The sequence below is a fragment of the Melospiza georgiana genome, chromosome 9, assembly GCF_028018845.1.
Source record: "Melospiza georgiana isolate bMelGeo1 chromosome 9, bMelGeo1.pri, whole genome shotgun sequence".
NCBI lineage: Eukaryota > Metazoa > Chordata > Aves > Passeriformes > Passerellidae > Melospiza > Melospiza georgiana.
Window position 1 is genome coordinate 1707635 of NC_080438.1, and position 21609 is coordinate 1729243.

General features: G+C 53.5%; 2 protein-coding genes across 11 annotated transcripts in view; both read right to left on the reverse strand.

Moving 5' to 3' along the window:
- MTA1 (metastasis associated 1) overlaps positions 1-652 on the reverse strand; it is a 73831-nt gene extending 73179 nt beyond the window's left edge. For both annotated transcript variants that reach the window (XM_058030093.1, XM_058030092.1), the window contains exon 1: positions 546-652. In XM_058030093.1, the coding sequence (XP_057886076.1) occupies positions 546-573 (28 nt within the window). In that variant the 5' untranslated portion in view covers positions 574-652. The remainder of the gene's footprint in view (positions 1-545) is intronic.
- Positions 653-7332: 6680 nt separating this feature from the next.
- Positions 7333-21609, reverse strand: part of PACS2 (phosphofurin acidic cluster sorting protein 2) — a 75731-nt gene continuing 61454 nt past the window's right edge. For 8 of the 9 annotated variants that reach the window (XM_058030083.1, XM_058030082.1, XM_058030090.1 and 5 more), the window contains 6 exons: positions 21298-21340; positions 18012-18054; positions 16474-16609; positions 13176-13402; positions 10461-10574; positions 7333-9611 (listed from right to left, as the gene is read on the reverse strand). In XM_058030083.1, coding sequence (XP_057886066.1) covers positions 9493-9611; positions 10461-10574; positions 13176-13402; positions 16474-16609; positions 18012-18054; positions 21298-21340 — 682 coding nt within the window. In that variant the 3' untranslated portion in view covers positions 7333-9492. Of the gene's footprint in view, positions 9612-10460; positions 10575-13175; positions 13403-16473; positions 16610-18011; positions 18055-21297; positions 21341-21609 lie in introns of those variants that run through there. The other variant, XM_058030089.1, reaches the window with a different exon arrangement.

Sequence of the window (21609 nt, forward strand, 5' to 3'; positions counted from 1 at the left end):
CAGCCTCTGCCCATCTTTGTGCTCCTTATCGCAGCAACTCCTCCTGGCTCCCCACCCCGGGAACCTCGCATGACCCCCCATCCGAGCAGCCTCTCTCTGCCCGCCGGGCCCATGCCGGGCCTGGCCCCATGGCTGCCGTGCTCCAGCCCCAATCCCCCCTCCCACCCTGCCCCGGCCGCCGAGCGCCCACCGCCTGAGCCTCGCTCGCCCGGCTCTCCCCGCACCCCCGCGCTCCGCACGGCCCCACGCGGCTGCCGCCGCCCGCCCCGGCCATCCCGCTGCGCCCCCCGCCCCGGCTGCCCCAGCCCCGGGCGCGGCGCCCCAGCTCGCCCCGCGCCGGGCCCCGCAGCCCTCACCCCGCGTAACCCCGCGGCAGGCCGGCAGGCGGGCGGGCAGGCCGGGCCTCCCTCCCCGGGCGGCCCCCAGGCCCCTGCCCCGCGCCCGCCGCCCCGGCCCCCGCCCCGGGCCTGCCCCGCCGGGCCCCGAGCGCCGGCCGCGCGCGGGAAGCAGCGCGGGGCGGGCGGCGCCGCCGCGGCCGCTCTTACCTCCGACCCGGTACATGTTGGCGGCCATGCCCGCGAGCGGGCCGGGTGCGGGGCGCGGGCCGCTCCCGCCGCCGCCGCCTCCAGGTGCCGGATCCGCTGGAAAATGGAGGCTGGAGCGGGCGGCGGGGGAGGGGAGCGGGGGAATTAAAGGGGCCGCGCCGGCGGACGGGGAGGGAGCGAGGCGGAGGGCGGGGCGGCGGCCCGGGCCCAGCGGCGGCGGCGGCGGCGGGAGGGAAGGAAGGAAGGAAGGAAGGAGGGGAACGAGCCAGAGCCGCCCGCCCGCCCGCGGCGTGTGAGGGCGGCGCTCCGGCCTGCGAGGGGAGGGACGGGACGGGAGCGAGCGGCACGGCCTCCTCACACACACACACACACACACACACACACACACACACACACACACACACACACACACACACACACACACACACACACCCTCTGCTCACACACACAGCCTCTCCTTGCACACGCACGCGGCCTGCCCTCGCACACTGCCCGCCCTCACACACACGCACTGACCGCCTGTGCACACCTGTGGCACACACACACACACTCACACTGACCGCCTGTGCACACCTGCACACACTGACTGCCTGTACACACACACGACACCCCTACCATCACACAATCCTCCTCACGCAGCTCTCTGGGCCTCACACAGGCTCTGCTCTCCTCATGCCCTGACATGGCATGGGCAGCCCTACACACGCTGTGGAGACTGTCCTCAGGTACACACTGACACACACACACACAGAGACTGTCCTCAGGTACACACTGACACACACACACAGAGTGGAGACTGTCCTCAGGCACACACTGACACACACACACACACACACTGACACACACACTGTGGAGACTGTCCTCAGGCACACACTGACACACACACACAGAGTGGAGACTGTCCTCAGGCACACACTGACACACACACACACACACACACAAACACACACAGTGGAGACTGTCCTCAAGCACACACTGACACACACACACACACATACACAGAGTGGAGACTGTCCTCAGGCACACACATACACACACACATACACAGAGTGGAGACTGTCCTCAGGCACACACTGACACACACACCACCTGTGCTCACACGTGTGTGCCTGTACTCTCAGTCTGTCTCATGTGCTGGTATTCACACACAGCCTCCATCATGTACAGGCACCACTGGTGATTTCGGACAGCCCTCACGCTGCCTTGTCCACACACACACAGAGCCTTCCTCACACACACCCAGCCACCACAGGCCATGCACACCCAGGGCAGGAACAGGGTCCCTGCATGACACAGCCCTCCTGGTGCACACCCCTCCTGCTCACACCTACACCCGTGTGCTTCCCACACACATCCCTCCAGCCCTACACACCTCTCCTGCTCACACTCCCCACTCCTGCACTGTCCCACTGGTGTCCCCTCTGTGCCTGTGTCCCCACTGCCACGCCGGGGCTTTCCCCCCTCCTCAGGGGTCAGCCTGAGAGGTGAAATGATGGCTTTAGCTTTCCCTTGCCTACTGAGCTGTGGGTGTCACTGCTCCTGGGCACACCAGGGCTGCTCCACACAGGTACATCCCTTCTTCTACAGCCCTGCCCAGCTCCTGTCCAGGTGTCTCCCCAGCAGCCCTGCAGTGGTTACACAGTTGTGGAACAGCTGTCAGCTCCAGATCACTCTGCAAAACTTGCACATTGCCACTGCCACTTCCTCTCCTACAGGAACTGGCTGATGCCAAAAAGCACCCCAAGAAACCACCATTCTGTGGTACATAACACCTTCACAGCAGGTCCCCAGCAGGAGCTGACAAAGTGCAGCAGTGAAGGCGACAGACCATCCCCCAAGGACTTCTCCATGCACGTGGCCAAGGCTGGATGGTGGTGCTCAGTGAAAAGCTGCCCCTCTGATGGCCAGCAAAGCAGACCTGGGGCACTGATCAGCTCTCAGGCAAGGCAGGATGAGTACCTTTGGCTCCAGCACAGAGCTGGAGAGTCACCTGGTGTTACCCAAACCAGGACCTCTCCACACAGTCACACAATTGAGGATGGCCAAAATATATCTGTCATGAAACTCTTCGCTGGAGTATGTGATCGACAGTGCAAACAGTCAAACCCTTTACTGGGTATGGGCTGGGCAGAGCTGCTGCCTGCACTCTAAACACACTTCTCACAAAGTACTGAAACACTGCCCAAAGACTGCCCAAAATACATACATTTTTCAGAAAGAACAGGGCTCTTGTTAAAATTTGCTTTGTGTGTTAGGGAAACAACCCTAATCACCACATTTCTGACAGTCCTCAGATGCCAGGAGGGCGCAGGGCTCTGCTTTTATGTTCCCACTGTGCACGAGGGAGCATGGCAGAGTGAGGAAAACACTTCTGGGGGTGAAAATCGGTCAGCCAGGAAAGGTCAGTGTGCCGGGGAGCGGGGCTGTGATATTTCCTCCTTCCGAGGCACCGGGGGAGCGCGTGCCGGCACTGGCGCCGGGCACACCGCAGGACACGAGGGCTTGGCCACTCTGCCGAGCTCAAAATAATCCAGCAGGACACAGAAAAATTACCCAGAGCAAATATTTACAAATGGCGTCCCAGCGCACTCGGTAGCTGCACACGGAGAAGCGGATGGTCACACGGCCTTGATTAGTTTTTCCAAATGCTAAATTGTGGTTTAAACCATAGTGAGAAAAGCGTGTTGGATCTTCCCCGCTGTTCCTCTTCCAGGTTAAGCAGCAGCTGTGGTCAGGGCCAGGGTGTTGTGCAGTGGGAGGGAGGTGAGCTGGAGCTGCCACACTCAGCCTGGCAAGGAGAGAGCTCCTGCAGTGCCCCATCTGCCACCACCAAACCCCGCTCCCATGGGTGCCACTGACTCCCACCGTGCAAACCCGGACCTCTCAGAGGGCTTTTGGTGCATCCTGGCAGGCAGAACTCACATTGACACTTCTCCCATGGTACTGAAGGTCTGAGCACATGGTACCCAGAGCTGCAAAAGAAAGATGCCAGTGCTTTGAGAGCCGGGGCTGCCTGGCAGAAATTCATCTGTCCCAGTGCATGTGAATGAGGGAGGCTCTCCAGGCCCATTGCATGCAACCTGCTACACTCTGACTCAAAGTCATTCTTGTTCCACCCAGCCCTCATTTCTTTCTCCTCTTTTTCCAGGCAACAGCAGAGTGTGCCAAGGGCCCTTGACTTGGTGCTCTCCCTGCTGATGTGGGGCTGGTCCTCTGCTTCCCCCAGCAGCACACGAGCCTTCCCACCACCCCAGCCTCTCCACTCACACCCATATTCACTTGCTGAGACAGATTCCTCCATGGGCTCTAAAAGGTGATGTTCAGGACGTGCTTCTTTCATAGAGCCAGGCCATCAGTGCAAGTTTACAGCTGAACCTGTGCAGAAAATACCCAGCCAGAACACAGCCTTCACGTGTTTGTCTCCCCCCACCCCCCCATTTCACCACCAGCCATTTCACCACCCCCTCCATGGCTTTAGGTGCTGTTTCTGCCCTCCAGAGTACTGATCTTGCCCTCTCCTGAGCTACCCCCATTCCTCCTGCCTGGAATGATCCAATGCCTGCTCTGTGCCACCATGTGTGGGCTTTGTGTCCCCCCTTCCAGCAAAGGGCTTGGGCCATAAATGCATCTGCACCTGGCTGAGCATCTGAGCTATCCACAGAGACCTGTGTCCCTGCAGAGCGGCCTGGCCTGCTCTGAGGGGCTCCCTTCACCCCAGCTCTTGGCTCCACCAGCTGCCACCCCTCCATCCCTCACCCTTGGGTCAGGACAGTGTAGGGACACAGGCTGCTCCAGCACAGCATTCCCATTTCTGCCTCCAGCATCCTGGATCCTAAGGACTGTGGCCAAAGGCCCATTTCTCACAATTTCTTCTTCACCTCCCTTCCTCAAAACAACAGCTTAGCTCTCCTCTTTCCTTTCTCTCTTCACCTTCTGACTCCCCAGCACCAAGCCCAGGTTCCTGGAATCCCACACATCCCTGAACATCCCACAGTCCTCCCAGGAGCACACACAGCTTCAGGCTCCCCTTGGTACCCCAACACCACCGTGTCCATCCAGTGCAGCCCGCAGATGAGAAACAAGCACCAGCCTGGTCCTTCCCTGCTGTGCAGAGGTGAGGACTGAGTGCTGGAGAGGGCACTCAGTCGTGTCCAGGAGAGCTGCAGGAGGTGTGAGCAGATCCTTCTGGGAGAGGAGGCAGCTGGGAGAGCAGCAGGGCTGCAAAAACTACGGAGAGGGCTCGGTGCTGGGAAGGACGTGCCAATCCACCAGCTCTGCCCTGGAAGTGGCAGCTGGATAAATAACACAAGAGAACCCCCAGGGCAGAAAGCCATGCTGCTGTTTCCTCCTGCAAACAAGTGCCCCGGGCATGCCAGAGCAGCCCCTGCTGAGAGACGACTCAGGGGACGGGTGTGTGCTTTCATGTCCAGTTTTATTAGTGTTGCATTAGTACCATAAAATAGTTGACGAGGTCGAGCACGTTGCAGTTTGTTCCAAAAAAAAGGCTATTTACATTTAATCTGTCTTCATAAAAAACAACCCTAGAACCCAAACAATACAACAATGAAACAGATGGACAGCTCGGGAATCTACACAGTGGTAACGTCCCCTCTCAGGCCGGACAAGCCTGGTGGCACGCAGCCCCGGGATTCAGGCGCTTCCCATGGCTGGGGCACGTCCACAGCCAGGCAGGCCACGCTCCAGCCACTGCCCAGCCAGGGCTGCAGCCAGCAGCTGGCTGGATGTGGCCCCAGAAGAGTGGCCCTCTTCCTAAAGGACACCAGCAACCTGCTGCTTCGCAAGTTGGCACGTCCCCTTCTGCCCCAGTCTGTCCCAAAGCACCAGAGTGATCCTTCCTGCAGGAGCCAGCCCTGCCAGGAACATCTCCCATGAGAATACCATTGAAGAGGCTCCAGGAAACCTCCAGGAGATGCTGCTGCTCATTTCTGGCCTTCTCCTGTCAGGTTAAGCCCAGAGAGAGTGCTACATTAAAATGCCACCACTCAAATATCTGCTGAGATCAAGGGGACAGACCCATCCAACCTAATTTCCAGAAAGCTCCAGGGTCCCAAGCCCTTTACAGCAGCATGGCCCCACTGTCCTAATCCCAGTTTCCCAAACCCTTAGCACACCAAGCAGCAGAAAAAGACCACTGGTTCTGCTGCCTCTTGACATGATTTCCCTCTTAACTTTGGAGATTCCAGGGGCAATATCCTCTGTCCTGGCTCTCCAGTGCTCCTGCCAGCACACGCTGCTGGTGAGAAGCATGACGTTGCTGCAATCACAGGTTAAGCACAGGGCAGTGTGGTTCCTGGCTGAGTGTGATGGTGGAAAGCAAACAAGCACATCTCCTCAGCCCCAGAAACCTTCCAGCCACCTACCCCTGCAGGATAAAGCCACAAGCTTTATCTCCTGTTCTAACTAAAGCAGCCACACACAGCCAAAGAGACCACGGGTCTCCCCGAAGTCATGTGTAATTCAGGAGGGCTCTGCAGTCACCGCTGCCACAGGAAGTGACAATTGGGCAGCACGGAGCTGGAACAGCCACACGAGATGTCCCTGACACCGAGAAGAGCCAGCCCTGGCTGAGCACTGGCAGGGCTGGAGCCCAGCCTTTGTCTCCAGGAAACTCAAGCCAGAGGAGCAGGAAGCGCTCAGGGTGCAACACGATGCCACAAACCCCTTCCATCTTTCATCTGCTCTCCGGAGCTGCTAAACTAGGTCAGCTCAGCACGGAGCCAGCCCCTCCCAGAGCTCACCCCGAGCCAGAGCCAGCCGGGGGCCTGGCCCACAGCAGCTGGAACAGAAACCAGAGCTCCGAGAAGCCACAGCCAGAGGGGCAGGAGACACCGGCCCTGAGGGGGCTGGGGTGGGCTCTGGGACACACCAGGGGACACCACCTTCAAAGCACCTCCTGGCTAGAGAGCCACTCAGGTGCTGCCCAGCCCAGGCCCTGCCTTTGCTGTCAGGCCACACAGCTCCAAAGCAAGCATGAGGGAGATAGCCCCCCTGAGTTTCTTCATTTGAAATGTACCTTCCCTGCGCAAACTCTCCAGAGCTGAACACAGAGCTCTCTGCTCTGAGCCATCCTTCTGCACTCACTGACACGGCCATGACCACCCAACCCCACAGGCTGGCACAGCTCTGCAGGCACGGGCCCTCTGCTGCCCCAGAAACTTCTCCTCATCCCACAGTGGTGATCCTTCAGGTCAGTGGAGCTCACTCCCAGCAAGAAACTTCCCCAGAAACTGTGGGGAAGCTGGGAAACCTGAGATCAGTCACTCATTCATGGGACCAGATCTAAAGCTCCTTCCCAAAGCAGTCTGAGCCATGTGCTTTGACACTCTTTTTTCTTAGAGACAGAAAACTGTTTCCACTCCAGACAGGGACAGAAACAGCTGCACAAAGAGGCTCCACAAGAGAAACAACAGAGGCACAACAACCTGATCAGAGCTGTGCCACCAAATTTGCATGCCAGCCCTTGCCTCCAGGGCCAGGAAACACCACAGCCACCCCTGGGCACACAGCTGCCCACAGGCAGGCCCAGCCTGCCATGCTGGACTCCCTTTGGGATAACAAGGCTGAGGAGTCAGGATGTTTTCTTGCATGGAAGACACAGTTCAGAGCAACAACAGCTTTCCATACAGGGGAAATCAAGCCCTCAGGTGTACAGAGAGGCTCCCGATGAATTTGCTCGTATAAAGTCAGAACAAATCACAAACCAACATGAAATGCAACGAGCAGAAGTGTTTCTCTCACACATACACACACACACACACACACACACACACACACACACACACACACACAGAGTACAGCAGGGCAACACACATTTGATAGGCAGGACTCTGGAAACCCTGTCCTAGCTACCAGATTTCTTCTTTACAGTAGGTTGAAATACAAAGAGGAGCACAGTGATGGTTCTCCCCTCACCCCCCAGTAAACAAAGTTATTGCAGTCAGTCAGTCAGTCCAACCCACCTCTGCAGCAGCACCACCAGAGCTGCCCAGGCTGCACACAGCTGGAGCCCAGCCCAATCACCCTTGTCACAACAGTGTGAGATTCAAGGGAGAAATCACACACTGACTAATCTCCTTTTACAAAGCTTTTTTTTTGATGCAACAGCCTCGATAAAGATGTGATGTGCTTATACACCCTCTCCCACGCTGCCGCTGCTAGGCAACGCTGTACAGCCCCAGAGCATCAGCTCAGGTCACCCAAAAACATCAGCTGAGGGACACAACAACATCCCCCTACAGCCCAGCTTCTGCCACAGCCAGGAGCCAGCCCACAGCAGGCAGGAGGAACACAGTATTGCAGCTAGACAATGTGTCCTACCCAGCAGCGTGCCACCAGGCTGGGGACAGTGTCCTCCTCCCTGCTGATTTGAAGGGAATACCCAGCCCCTGGCCATGGAGGGTGCCCTTGTGCTGGGAAAGGTTCCACAACATCAGCTGGTGAAGCAGCCCAAGCTGTGACAGGCAAGCTCTCACCTCAGAAGCTCCCTGCCAGCAGCACACCACCAGTACCTGCCCTGGGAGCCAGCTGGGCCCCAGGCAGAGCAGGACCTGCTGAGCAGAGCAAAGCAGGCTCCCCACGCCTTTGGAAACTCAAGGGTAAGGGTTCAGGGAGAAAAGAAAAAAAGAGTTGAAAAGCATCACTGCCCTCAGAAAAGTGCCTTCTGGAAATGCTCACAGAGCCTGGCTTGCCCACAAGGGGGGAGCCAAAAGGGCCCATCAGAAATTTCAGTCCCTTAGCCTGAAATGCCAGAGATGTCTGTTCTTTCACACTGCAACAACACCCTGCTCCCCATAGCCCAGCCAGCACCTGACAGAGCAGCCTGTGCCACCCCAGGTGTGCAGTGTGACACATGGGCAGGAAGGCAGCTGGACACACAGAATGCCTGCCTGGCTCCCAGTCCAGCCACTACAGTGATGCATCACTCCACAGACAACGGCTCATCTTCCTGGGTTTGTGGGGTTTTTTTGGCAAATTAATATTTTTTCCTGTTATTTTTTATTTTATTTTATTTTTTTTTTAGAAAGCATTAAAAAAAATCTGCAGCTGTTGAAAAAAATCCTTTCCCTTTCGAGGCTGGACGAGGTTTTATTGACAGGTAAATAATCGGTGTGAGCATGTAATAGCAGCGACCCCACTGACGTGGTGCCCCTCAGCAGCACAGCCAGCTGGGGAACACAGAGACTGGCCAGGTTTGGTCATTGTCACAGACCTGGGACACGGGAGTTTCCTTGTACTGAGTGATTCCCTAATTCCTATTCCTGCCCAACCCTCCTCAGGCATCGCTTCAGCACCAACACCTGCCTCTCCCTATGGCAGGCTTCATGCTCCGAAGGGGATCTCCTCTCCAGACCTCCCTAACTCTGCAAGTGGCTTTGTTTTCCACACCAGACAGTTGAACTCCCTCCAGACTCGCTGATCTCTCATCCTTTGGCAGCAGGAAGAAAGACTGGCCATCCTTTTCTCCTAGAAATACAGAGTGGGAGCCAAACTCATGGAACACACACGAACTTCTGCAAATCTGTTTGAGCTGATCCACGGCTCCCCCAGCCCACTCACACCAATGAGGTCTCAGGTTAATAAGCAGTGCAGTTACTCAGCTATCTGCTCGTAAGTGGTAGGTGTTCTTGGGCAGGTTGCCTGCTCCTGCCAACTCCCCCACAACTTCACGTTGTCAGCACATCTATATTTAAGACTGGTTTGTTGGTTGGTTGGTTTGTTTTTTTTTTTGCCTTTGTTTAAAGGGGTTTCCTTCCTTTGTAGTAAACTTAAGAGTTAATAGAAAAAAGTAATTCCAAAGTAATCCAAGCACATCTGTAATTAATTCTGCAGGAGAGGGCAGAGCGACGCGAGTCAGAGTTGGCACGCAGTTCCTGGCTCCTGGTGTGCAGTCCTCGGCATGGGCAGAAGGTCCCTGCGCCGAGCACAGCTAGAAGTTGGATTTGGAGTGTCCAAATATGCAGATGGGAAAGTGCTTGACATGAGAGGACCACTGTGCTGCCAGCTGAAAGAACTTGACGTCGTTCCACTCCACGCCGTCGATCAGGACTGCAGGGGAGGGTGAAAGGAGAGCAGAGTTAGGAAATGCTGAGGGGAAGTGGGCAGCCTGAGGCAGCTCTGCCACAACTCCCCTGCAGTCGGCAGAGGGAGCCTGGCCACGCTCAGCTGCTCTGCCCCACTCAGCTGCACTCACAGGGAGAAAGGAGCACACCAGGTTTGGGGAGAAGAGCTCAGGTTGTTGTTCCAGCATCACTCACTGACACCAGAGCTCCCCACGCTGCTGATTGCAGTGTCACCTGATCCTGCTTCTCAGATTTCCTCAGCACACCTCATCATCTTTTTTGGCACTCTCACCAGGACACCCATGTGTCCCAGAGAGCTGACACATGTCCTGTGAGCGCCCCTCATGCCTGCCAGGGACCAGGCCAGGATGAAGGAGGTGACCCAAGCAGGTATCTCTGTTGGGGATGACTAACTGAACAGGCTACAGGGGTATTTTTGCTCCTGGATGCCCAGCTCCACTGACAGTCACTCCAGGTCTGTCTACAAGATGCATATATGGCTGTGGCATGAGCATGTGCCAGTGTCCTGCCCGGAGGGGCAGCCACAATGTCACCACCTGCCACCAACAACACTTGCACCAGATGTGCAAGAGAAGCAGGGGATGACAGAGAGGGGAATGGAGCCCTGTCCAACCCTTGTCCTCATGCAGAGCACTGACTCAGAGCCAGCTAAAGGAGGATTTTCCCACATCCCAGACCTGTTAAAGCCTTCCCCATGCTGGGCACACCGAAGCCCATTCCCCAGGAATATCCCCACCACGCTGGCTTTGTCCTTTGCCTGGAGGACAATCCCAGCATGTGAGCATTGCCCCAGCAGCCAGAGGGATGCACTCACCACGCAGCATGTTCTGCTGATGTTTCGCTGTGCAAATCAGCCTGCTGATTCCTTCAATACACTGGCTCTTTGACTCAACCTCCTTGTCCTTTGTTTTCTTGGGCAAAAACATCACTGGAAGAAAAGCAAACCAGCACAAGGTCAATCTGTGCCACTCACAGGAGCTGCACTGATTCTTGTTTGAGCTTTTGCATTTAAACATTCCTGTCTGACAATTCTTACTCCTAAGGTCCTCAATTTTTGGCAGGAGTCTGTCAGTGCTGAGCACCATCACTGATGCACATGAGCATCTTATTCCTAAATGTCTCTTTGTGAAGCCTTCCCAGCTCATAATCCTGATCCCAAAGGGCATGAGCTGGGCCCTCTGTTGGGACACCATATAGGGAAAACATTTGCATCTGCAGTGCCAGGCCTGCTGCACTGCTCAACACAGCCTGGAGAGCAGGAGGGATTACAAAATGGGGGCAGCTGGTGGGGAGGGAAGTCATAAGGAGAACTAAAAAAGGGTCCAGCTCTCCAAAAACTGTCCAAATGCATGAGCAAAGATGTACAAACTGATTTCACAAAAGCTGGTGCTGTTGAACACCTCTGCTGCAGGCTGGGCCACCCCAGGGTAGAACGTTTGGAGTGTCTCAGAACTGTCCCAGCAGCAGGACACTCCCAAAGGGGGTCACCAGGGCTGGCAGCTCAGCACCACAGCTGTGCTGGCCTGGCACTGACCTGGCTGCAGGGCTGTGCACCCATGTCCTGCAGCCCAGGAGGCCCTGGCAGCCTTCCCTCAGAGTCCACCAGGAGTGACTCCCAGGCCCACGGGCAGAGGAGGTTGTGAAGGACAACTACTGGCAGGCAAACTATAAATGCAGAACTGCCTTGTGCTTCCTTGAAAATAATTTGTTGCAGAGCTGTTTTCAATTTCTAAAATGTTTCACATTACCAAGGCCAGGAGCAAACACAAAATCACTGACAACATTCAAAATGCCATTTTGTTAGTTTGGTTTGAGAAAATGAAGCCACAAGTTTAAGAGCAGGAGAGCATTTATCTTCTACTTCCTTTTGACCCACAAAGCATTCTGTGCAAAAGCATAAGAATTATAAAATCATGGAATTACTGAGGTTGGAAAAGATCTCCAGGGTCATTGAATTGAACTGCTAATCTAACACTGCCAACTGCATCCCTAAACCATGTCCCCAAGTGCCACATGTCTACATCTTTTAAATACCTCCAAGCACAGGGGGATGGTGGCTTCATCACTGCCCTGGGCAGCCCCTTTTGGGGCTTCACAACCCTTTTGGTGAAGAAATTTTTCCTAATAGCTAATCTGATTCTCCCCTGGCAAACCTTGAGGCTACTTCCTCATGCCCTGGGAGAAGAGAGTGACTGCCACCTTGCTCCAATCTCCTTTCAGGTAGAGAGTGATAAGGTCACCCTGAGCCTCCTTTTCTGTGGGCTCAACACCCCCAGTTCAGCTGCTCCTCCCAGGACTTTGCTCCAGGTTCTGAATGCCCTCACTGGCTCTTGTGGGGTGGGTGCAGGAGGAGAGTGGGAGGCCACAGACTCCACTTCAGGGGTACTCCTGTTTTGTCACCTCACAGGGATCTGAGATACTTTCTGGGCTTTTGTTTTCCCTTACATGCCTCTTTCATTCTCTGTGGCTCTTTTGAGCTAAAGGCTCATAGGATGGGGATACCATCCCAGACAGTAAAGCCATCCCAAGTTTCCAGCACACTGCCAGAAAGGAGGGGCTCATTTACCCTCACTGGTGCTGGGGCACGAGCTGCCTCTTATCTAATCCAATACCCCAACACAGCACCAGCAGGCTCCCAAGGAACACAGGGAAACTGTGCAGGCATGTCCTGGCTCTGTCCCCAACTTTGCCCTTTTGGGCTATACCATCTTTTAACTTCAGCCACCAGGGGTGAACACATCCCCTTTTCACCTCACGCAGAGCAACCACCCTTCCAAACCCTGTCACTTCACACAGCCACTCCTCAGCAACTGATTTGGATTTTGGGGGTAAAAATAGGACTGAGGTGCTGCAATCCAGCACGGACAAGTCAGGCAGCCCTGGAGCAGCAGCACAGGGACAGAAGGATGTTGAGTTTGTGAGGTCCCAGGACAAGGTGAGAGATGAGGAATCTGACTCCATGTTCTCAGAAGGCTGATATTATAATTACAATATATAATATATAATATATAATATATAATATATAATATATAATATATAATATATAATATATAATATATAATATATAATATATAATATATAATATACAATATGTAAGATACAATATGTAATATAAAATATACAATATATACCATATACTATATACTATATACAATATATACCATATACTATATACTATATAATATCCTATTATATTATATATAATATTATATTATACTATACTAAAACTATTCTAAAGCAAGAGAAGGATACAGACAGAAGGCTTAACAAGAATGAATAATAAAAACTCGTGACTGACTCCTCAGAGTCTGACACAGCTGATGGTGATTGGTCATTAAGTAAAAACAATTCACAGGAAACCAATTAAACAGGCACCTGTTGGTAAACGATCTCCAGACCACATTCCAAAGCAGCAAACACAGCAGAAGCAATCAGATAATGATTGTTTTCATTCTTTTCTGAAGCTTCTCAGGAGAAGAAATTCTGGGGCTTTTTCAGGAAATATGACAGGGACAGAAGGACACCTCACCTTTCTTGTTCTTCTCCTTTGTCACCACGGTCATGGACATGGTTGGCGTGGTGGCGATCTCGCCGCTGGCGGGGAGCCTGCTGACCTGCAGGGACCGGAAAGTGCATTTCAGTGTGTTTTTGGTGGTGGAGGGGTCCTTCTTCTCTGGGTCTCTCTTCCTGTCCATGGGTGGAGCTGCAATCCAGTAATCCACCTGCAGGCCCATCAGCTCAGCACCGAGGCCCTGGCTGGGAAACAAGAGGAGGTGGTAATTCCTGCGTGCCTCTCAGCAGGGCTCTGTCAGAGTGGCTGCATTGCTGGTCAGAGGATAAACTGCTGGCAGTGACATTTCATAGTGAGACTCTGCAATTACAGAAGCCCAAGAAGCCACCCCTGAGAGATGCAGCTGGGTCCCACTGCACAGAACCTCAGTGAGCTGAGACAAGCTGACCTGCTGCAGTCACGAGGGCGAGCAGTGGGAAAGGGAGCACACAAGCACTTCCCCCTGTGACACAGCAGCAAAGGCAGCTCCTGAGGTGGCCCAGATTACTTCACCTTTGAGAGGGAAAAGAGGCTGTAAGCACCTTGCTGCTGCCCTCTGAGCACTGATGAGTGACTCTGTCCAGGCACAGCACTGCCAAAACCAACTCTCAGCTGGGGTGAACAAGCACTTGGCAGGTCCCTCAACATCAGGCACTCAATTCCCAGTCTCCCTGACTTGCTTCTTGCAACTGCCTCTCCCCAAGCCTTGCCACTTGCTGGGGAATTCCACTGCTGGAAAAAAAAATGTTCTGCCAGCCCTGTGATGTCTGCTAAACAACAGCAGATATCAGGATATGCTCTCTTGTTGACAACTCCTTGCATCATGTGGTAGCAGCTGTGCATCACCAAAACCTGCTGCCAGGTTTTCCTGAGCCAGCAAAGGTAAGATGAGCAGCCTGGGAAGCTCCAGCCCTTTCCTGCCCCTGCCTCTCACTGATAACCCTGAGGGGAGCAGACCTACAAGTGACAGCCTATACTTCTTCCTACACAGTGACAACCGGCGTTGAATAATACACAAGTACTAGACAAAAACCTAAATTTATCTACTAGTCTGTGTCCCCAGTTTGAGAAATGGCAGTTGTTAAGGAAGATAAATCTGTGATCTTGAATGAAATATGCATCCCTCTGCACCACCCGTCTAATAAGGAACTCAAGGTAAAACAAGGACACCCCATCCCTACAGTCCTCTCATTTCCTTTTCTTTGCCATTTATTCAGCTAAAAGTCAGACTGCAAAGCAGAGTTCATCTTTGATGACTAAAACCAGGGTTTTGGTTCTCAGGGCAATACTCAGAAGTGAGATTCTTTAAGGATGATGCTTTGATTGAGTTGCAAATCTCCTTTGCATCACATTTCTCAACTCAGTCATAAAGACAAAGCATCCCAATATTCACTAGGCCCAGGCAAGATTTTATGTTCCCTTCCCAGTTAAACACATGGCTCAATCATTCAGTTTTACACCCTCCACCCCCTGTGCTGTCACTTAGAGATCAGGGGAGATGGAACAATGTTGAACCTGCAATTCCTCATTTCTTGATGATTTTGCCACACAGTATGAAACCAAAAAGTACCAGATTCCTAGAGCTGGAGTATCAGGTTCAGATTTATCACATCCATGGCTCACAGCTTTAATATTCCATGCTCTTGGGGTCACCAGTTTCCAAACTACTTCCACCTTTGGAAAACCCACACACAAAGCTCACACACAAGAATTCAGCTCTGCTCCCTGGAGCCTGGCCAGCCCCCAGCTCTCTCTCTCTGCACTGCCAGGCAGCTGCTGCTGGGGCACAGGGGCTCTCCTGCCACCCAAGCACAGGGACACACCAGGAGGGGCCTGGGAACTGGGCCCTGGCACCGGTGAATGGGCACTAACACCTTCCAGGGCTGGGCACCTAAACTGGCACTGTCACATCTCCATTGCCTCCTGTTCAAAGGGAACTCTTCAGCCACTCTGAGAGGTCAGAGGTTCAAGGTCACTGCAGGACACCCTGGAGTGGGATGACAGGTCCCATTCTGTCCCCAGCAGGCACAGCAGGGGATGGTGCTTAGGCAGAGCACATCAGCCCAGCCTCAGAGCATGCCCTGGCACTTCCACAGCCTGACAACTGGGGATGCTAGAGAGGAGGTCCCTGAACCATCCTTTAGTAGCCATTAATGGATCTGCTGTCTGTGAATCTGTCTGACCCCTCTTTGACCTGCTGATGCTGCTGCCACAGAAGCAGCAGGGGCAGATGTGGTCCCTTCCTCTCTCCCTTTTAACTGAGCTCTGCAGTGCCACTGTGTGCCCCCAGCTGTTGTGCCACAGCTTCAGAGAACCCCAGAACTGCTGGGGAAGAGACCCCTAGAGGTGACCCAGTCCAACCCCCCTGCCAAGGCAGGGCCACCTGGAGCAGGTGATGCAGGGATGCAGCCAGGTGGCTTTGGGATGTCCCCAGAGAGAGAGAGAGAGACTCCACAACCTCCCTGGGCACCTGTCCCAGTGCTCTGCCACTCTCTACAAACCCAACCCCCCCTGACTTTGCACACCTTGAGTGGTTTATCATTTTCCTCTCCTCTCCTCAACTGCAGAGTTCAAATGTTTCTAGTTTCCCCTTCTCACAAGACTGCTGCTATGTTCCCTTAGAGGCTATGGGGAGTTAACAAAAGCAAGGGGAACTTCATGAAGTGCCTCTGAGTATCAGAGCTGCACACAGAGTGTCAGACAGCTACACCAATGCTTTGTGCAGCAACAAAATGAAGAGTCCTGCCCAGGCCAAGTCTTACTGGCAGCTTTCTAAGGGTTTTCTCCCTTCACCCCTAAAATTTTCAGCTAAACCAGAGCTCAGTATTACCTGTAGGTGCAATCCCCTTGCTGTTCAGGTGTGCTTTCAGGCACACACGTGAATAGGAGCTGCAGTTCCACCTTACAACTGCCAGCATTACCCTCACAGGGAGTCACCTTCCACTCACTTGGCCTTTACAAACACAACAATCATGAGGGATTAGTCTGGCACCCACATGTAGTAAAGAGTCAGTAATTTTTTTGAATACACATCTTCCCAAGAGAATCCTGCTCTTGAGACAGGCAGCCTTCCCCCTAAGTGTAAAATCCCCCCTGCCCTCCCCAGCCCCCTGGCAGCCTCAGCAAGGACACAGTCACTCCAGAGGCAAAAGATGTGAAGGAGAAAGGTGACAACTTCCTTTGCTAGGGATGAAGGAAGAACTACTGGTTTTCCTCTGGAGTTCTCAGCCACGTGTATGCCAGATAAGCCAACCAAAGGAGACAAAACATGGTTTACCTTGGGGAGGAGAAGCTGCCTGTAACAGATGGTGAGGAAGGGGGCGTGGGGGAGGCTTCTTTCACAGCAGGAGACACGGAAGGCGGGGTGGAAGAGAGGACAACGGAACTTGAGGGAGCGGCGTCATCAGAGTCACCTTAAAAAAAGGAAGCCAAACTGTTTGTCTGGGTTTGTCTCACAGCACACAACACTGGCATAAAGCTCAATCTCCCTGTCCACGCTCCTGCTGCACAGGTTTTGCTCAGATTCAACCCAGAGGTCAGCTGGCCCATCAGTTCTGACTGGCTCCACACTTCTGAGGGGCTCTGTGTGTCTGGGTCCAAGGCAGGCACAGACACTGACACTCCTGGGGCTGCTCCTTTGGCATCTGCTCTCCAGGGTTTGCTCCCAGCTGATTCTGAGCCTCCTGCACAGACACTGACCCTCCTGGGGCTGCTCCTTTGGCATCTCCTCTCCAGGGTTTGCTCCCAGCTGATTCTGAGCCTCCTGCACAGACACTGACACTCCTGGGGCTGCTCCTTTGGCATCTGCTCTCCAGGGTTTGCTCCCAGCTGATTCTGAGCCTCCTGCACAGACACTGACCCTCCTGGGGCTGCTCCTTTGGCATCTGCTCTCCAGGGTTTGCTCCCAGCTGATTCTGAGCCTCCTGCACAGCCACAGCCCAGCCCACTGATCTCCTTCCTACAGGGAATCTCCCCCTGCAACCACTGCAGGGCAGCACCACTCCTGGAATCCAGCACCTCTGGGCAACCACAGGGATCTCCCCCTTCCATCTGCCTCCACCCTCCACAACCAAGGGCTCACCCCCTTCCTGCTGGCCCTTTGGGATGGTGGGAGCACTGTGGCAGCAAGGAGTGACCCACAGAAGGGCAGCCTCCATGCACAATCCTGTGTGTCACCCAGGCCACAAGAATCTGGGATTGACAGTGAAGCAAAACAAGAAACAATCCCAACACAAGGAAAACAACAGTCCTGTGCATATGGAGGGAAAAAATAAGTTCACATTGACAAAACAGCACCACTCCATGTCTGTGTGTGTAAGCAGACAGTGTTCTTCTGCATATCAGCTTTGTGCTCCCCCAGTAAAAAATAAATGGGCCTAAAATGTTGCCCACCCTGAAGTTCCCAGGCACTGAGATCAATTTCATTCAGGAATTGAGCCCACTGCAGGGAGACAGGCATGAACTTCTTATGAACTGCCTCCTCAGGCTGAAGCAGGAACCTCAAACAAGTGTAACAGTGAATCCACCCCACTGACAACATTAGAAAAATGGTGTTTGCACAAACATGAGAGTAGAGCTTCCCTGGATGTAGGTGTGGGAATTTCAGCTGGCCTGAAGCTCCATGTAAAGTAACAAAGACAAAAGGGCCTCTCCCAAGAGAGAAGGCTCTCTTTCTGCAGACAAACCACTGGGAGCTAATAAAATCCAACTCCACCTCCCAGCTCCAAGGCATCAGTGATGGAGGAGTCTGCCCAGCCCGTGAGGTCAGGCTGCCATGCTGCAGCACACAGAAAGCACTCACAGGATGGTCCTTACCTGATGTTGCAGAAGATTGTTCCACTATTCCAACCTTCACCACCTAAAGGGGGCAAAACAGAAGAGCTCCATCAAACAAGAGCTCCCTGAACTTGAGGAACCCAAACCCCAGCCCTGAGCTCATCTCTGCACTCCCCTAGGCACTGTCCCTGCAGTCAGAGAAGTTCAGGAGTCCTCTGAGAGCCAGGCAGGTCCTGGCAATGTCCAGCCAAGCAGTGCCAGCTCACAGCCCTGCCCTGACCCACACAAGGGACAGCACAGACCCTGCAGGGCTGTCACACACCTGCCCAGCTCTGCAGCCACCAGCTACAGGGGGGAGAAGGGTCAGAAATATCCCTTCAGCACTGCTCTGATGCACCTGCTGATTACAGACACGCTGCTTCCACTGCAGCATAGCTGGGGTTTGTGAGGAAACCACAGAAGCAACAAAGAACAGCTTCTGATCAGAGTTATCCATTCTCTAAACAAGGGAAGTGTCCAGCAAAGAAGATAAAGCCCCTAGCAAAGCCTCTGGAGGCAGACAGGGACAAACCACCACATGGACAGGTCAGAAGGATCCAGATCACACTGTAATAAGGGCACAAACGTGTGTGGCCAGTCACCAGCTGGTACACCAAGATTAATGACAAATGTCACTGGCAATAGCTTGTGGAACAGAACGTGCTGCAAACAAACTCCCAAGAACACACCATGCCTAGAAAGATAAAGTGGCCCTTGGTGATATAAAAGCAGAGGCCTTCTGCAGTGATAATCTGCTATGGTACACAGGGATCATCACTCTTAACACTGCAGAGAAGAGAGCCTTTTTAAGGCCCTTAAGAAACTTGTCTCCAGGGCTAATGTCTACCCTACACAAATGCTGACAAATGGGAGAAAGCTGCCAAGGGAGCTCAGGTCAATAAAAACTGCTTTAGAATGAGCACTGATGACACACAGGCTGTGTGGTTTGAAAACAGAAGTTCAATAATTTCAGACGTGACCATGTCTGGATCACATCTCTAGGGAGCACATTTCTGTAATACAGGGTCCAAAAACAAAAAGGAAAAAAAAAAAAGTTAATTCTTAGAAGCAAAATACTTTGCAGAGTTTAGGGGGCAGGGAGATATATGCTCAACAGTAGATCCTGGAGAGTTGTCAGGCTCTCTGGTGGATTCTCATTTAGATGCAGTCTTGAAAAAGCCCCCATGAATTCAGCAGTGTGTACACAGGTTCCCTGAGGGCTCACTGGCTTGGGAGAGGAGGCATTTGTGCTGTATGTGTTAAACACCAAGAGGATGTTCCACAAACTGTCACTGCCTGTGAACAAGGGCAGCAGGGTTAGGGGAGGGACCAGCCACACAGAAAACTGCCTGCAGCCACCTTGATCTGCAAGCCAGGCAGGAAATCTCTTCTGGCCTTTTCCTCCTGGTTGGCTGACTGAAGATGCTCAAGTTCAGCCACATGGCAGGAACACGAGGTTAAACACTCTCCCTTCCCTCCACTCAGGAGGGGCATGAGAACACTGCAGGTCCAGCAGGCCTCCATCCAGGAAAGCTGCACAGCCAGCCCCCTGTCCCTCCAGGAAGAGGCACATCCTGTTAACTCTCCTGGACACTGCCTGTCAGCCCAAGGCAGCCTGAGCCTGGCCCCCTGCAAGGCTCCACTCCCACCACTCTGAGCCCAGCTGAGCAGCACGGCACTGCCCTGCCCATTTCTGGGGCACAGACTGCACAGTCCAGCTGCAGGACACCAGGTTTTGCACCCCAAAAGTGCAGCCAACATCAGCTGCAAACCCAGAAGTCACTGGCTCCCTCTCTTCCTTGTCCAACAGCTCTGAGCAGGCTGCAGCTGAAGGGAAGAGCCTCAGTGCTCATGTCCATGTGAGACACCTGCAATTGGGATTTCACTGGGTCAGGAATGCTTCAGAATCAGGAGCAAGCAGCACTGATTTCACCCTCACCACCAGTGACACAGGAAGTCAGTCTGTGCTTTCAAGGCAAGTTTTTTGGGGGGCTGGCAATGGTATGTACACACCAAAGCAATTCCACCACTTTCACATAACCAAATCCAGGCTGGAAAAGCACTGCTAATGTCAGGACGACAATCATTTCAGAGAAACTGGATAAGCACTCTGAGCCCCATTTGCTTGCACAAAATACAGGACTAAATCAGTCCTGAAAAAAAAGCTTGCAGAGCCCAACAACAGTCTGGGATGTTCCAAGTCCTCTAGGCTTTCCATGTTAGTGGGAAAGGTGAAACAACTGTTTTGTAAGAGCAGTCCTTCAGTAGAAATTGCAGTTCATGGGAGATACAAGTTGCCAGCAAAGCTCATCAGCAGGGCACAAATTCGGGAGATGTGTCTCTCTGCCTTTGCAGAAGGCCTCTCCCCATCAACAAACAAAAGCAGATTGTCATCTCAGGAATACTGCAGAGAGACACTCTCACTGTGAGGAGACACAGAGTGAAAGCAGGGTCAGCCTGAGGGCAAGAGAGACTAAGCTCTTTAAATGCCTAGGGATTTCAGAGGAGCTCTGATGCACTGAGGGACACAGAGGGGACACAGAGGGGACGTGTCAGGGTCACACCGAGCAGGCACAGCAAGGCCAGAGGGCAAGGCAGCAGCAGGAACTGGGAAGAGGAGATCCCAGAGCTGAAGAGCAGCCAAGGGGTTTCTTCTAGCTGCAGGTCAACGACTTTACACCTAAAACTTAATGCATTGAAGAGCATGATCAAATAAGGGGAGGGGAGCTACAAAAGGCAAAGAGCACACAGTGCATGAAATACAGTGACAGAAGAACAAACATGGCCCTGTCCAGACACTCTGCACCTCAGATGGGAACACTTAAGGACAGGGGGAAAAACGAGGGACTATCCCAAATAAATAACAGGGGTATAAATTGCCTTCCTGCCAGGATGTACTCTTAACTTCCCAGGAACAGATGGGATGCTAAGAGGATGGGAGACCATCAGTGACAAGCATGCAGAGAAATCACAGTGAAACAGCAAATTTGGCCAAAGCAATCAACCAGGGCAATGCTAGGCACAGCATCCCTATGATCAGGTTTCCAGGGACACATCACATTCCTGTCTGAGACGTAAAATACACCCTGTAGTTTGTTGAAGTGTCTTAGAGGTTTGCTTAAATATCAGGCAGCTGCATCCAACCATGAGACAGATTTTCACACTGATCATTTGCCTTAGAGCACCCAATGGCTTCTGCTCCACTCCAGAAACCTGGTAAGTTTGGGTTAACACCTGAGAACATATCCCAGCTTGCTTGAGACAGCATCACCGCGACAACACTCACCCCGACAAAGGGAATGAACTTCTGCGAAGATTCTTCGTCGGGGCTAAAGGCAAAGAGAAGAGAGTTGTTAGCAGCTCGCCTCCACCCCGCGCCATACTCACTGCATAGGTGGCATTCCAGCATGCAGCAGGGACGGACAGGATGCAAGCGCCACTCCAGCCTCCTCTCGAGGCCCCTGCCAGCACCGGGAGCCTGCAGGGGCGGCAGAAGCACGGCCCAGGGGGGAGCACAGCCTACGGGGCAGCACAGCCTACGGCAGAAAGGCTCTTCCTCCCTCCCTCACGCTCCACAGAGAAACATGCTCGGACGGCG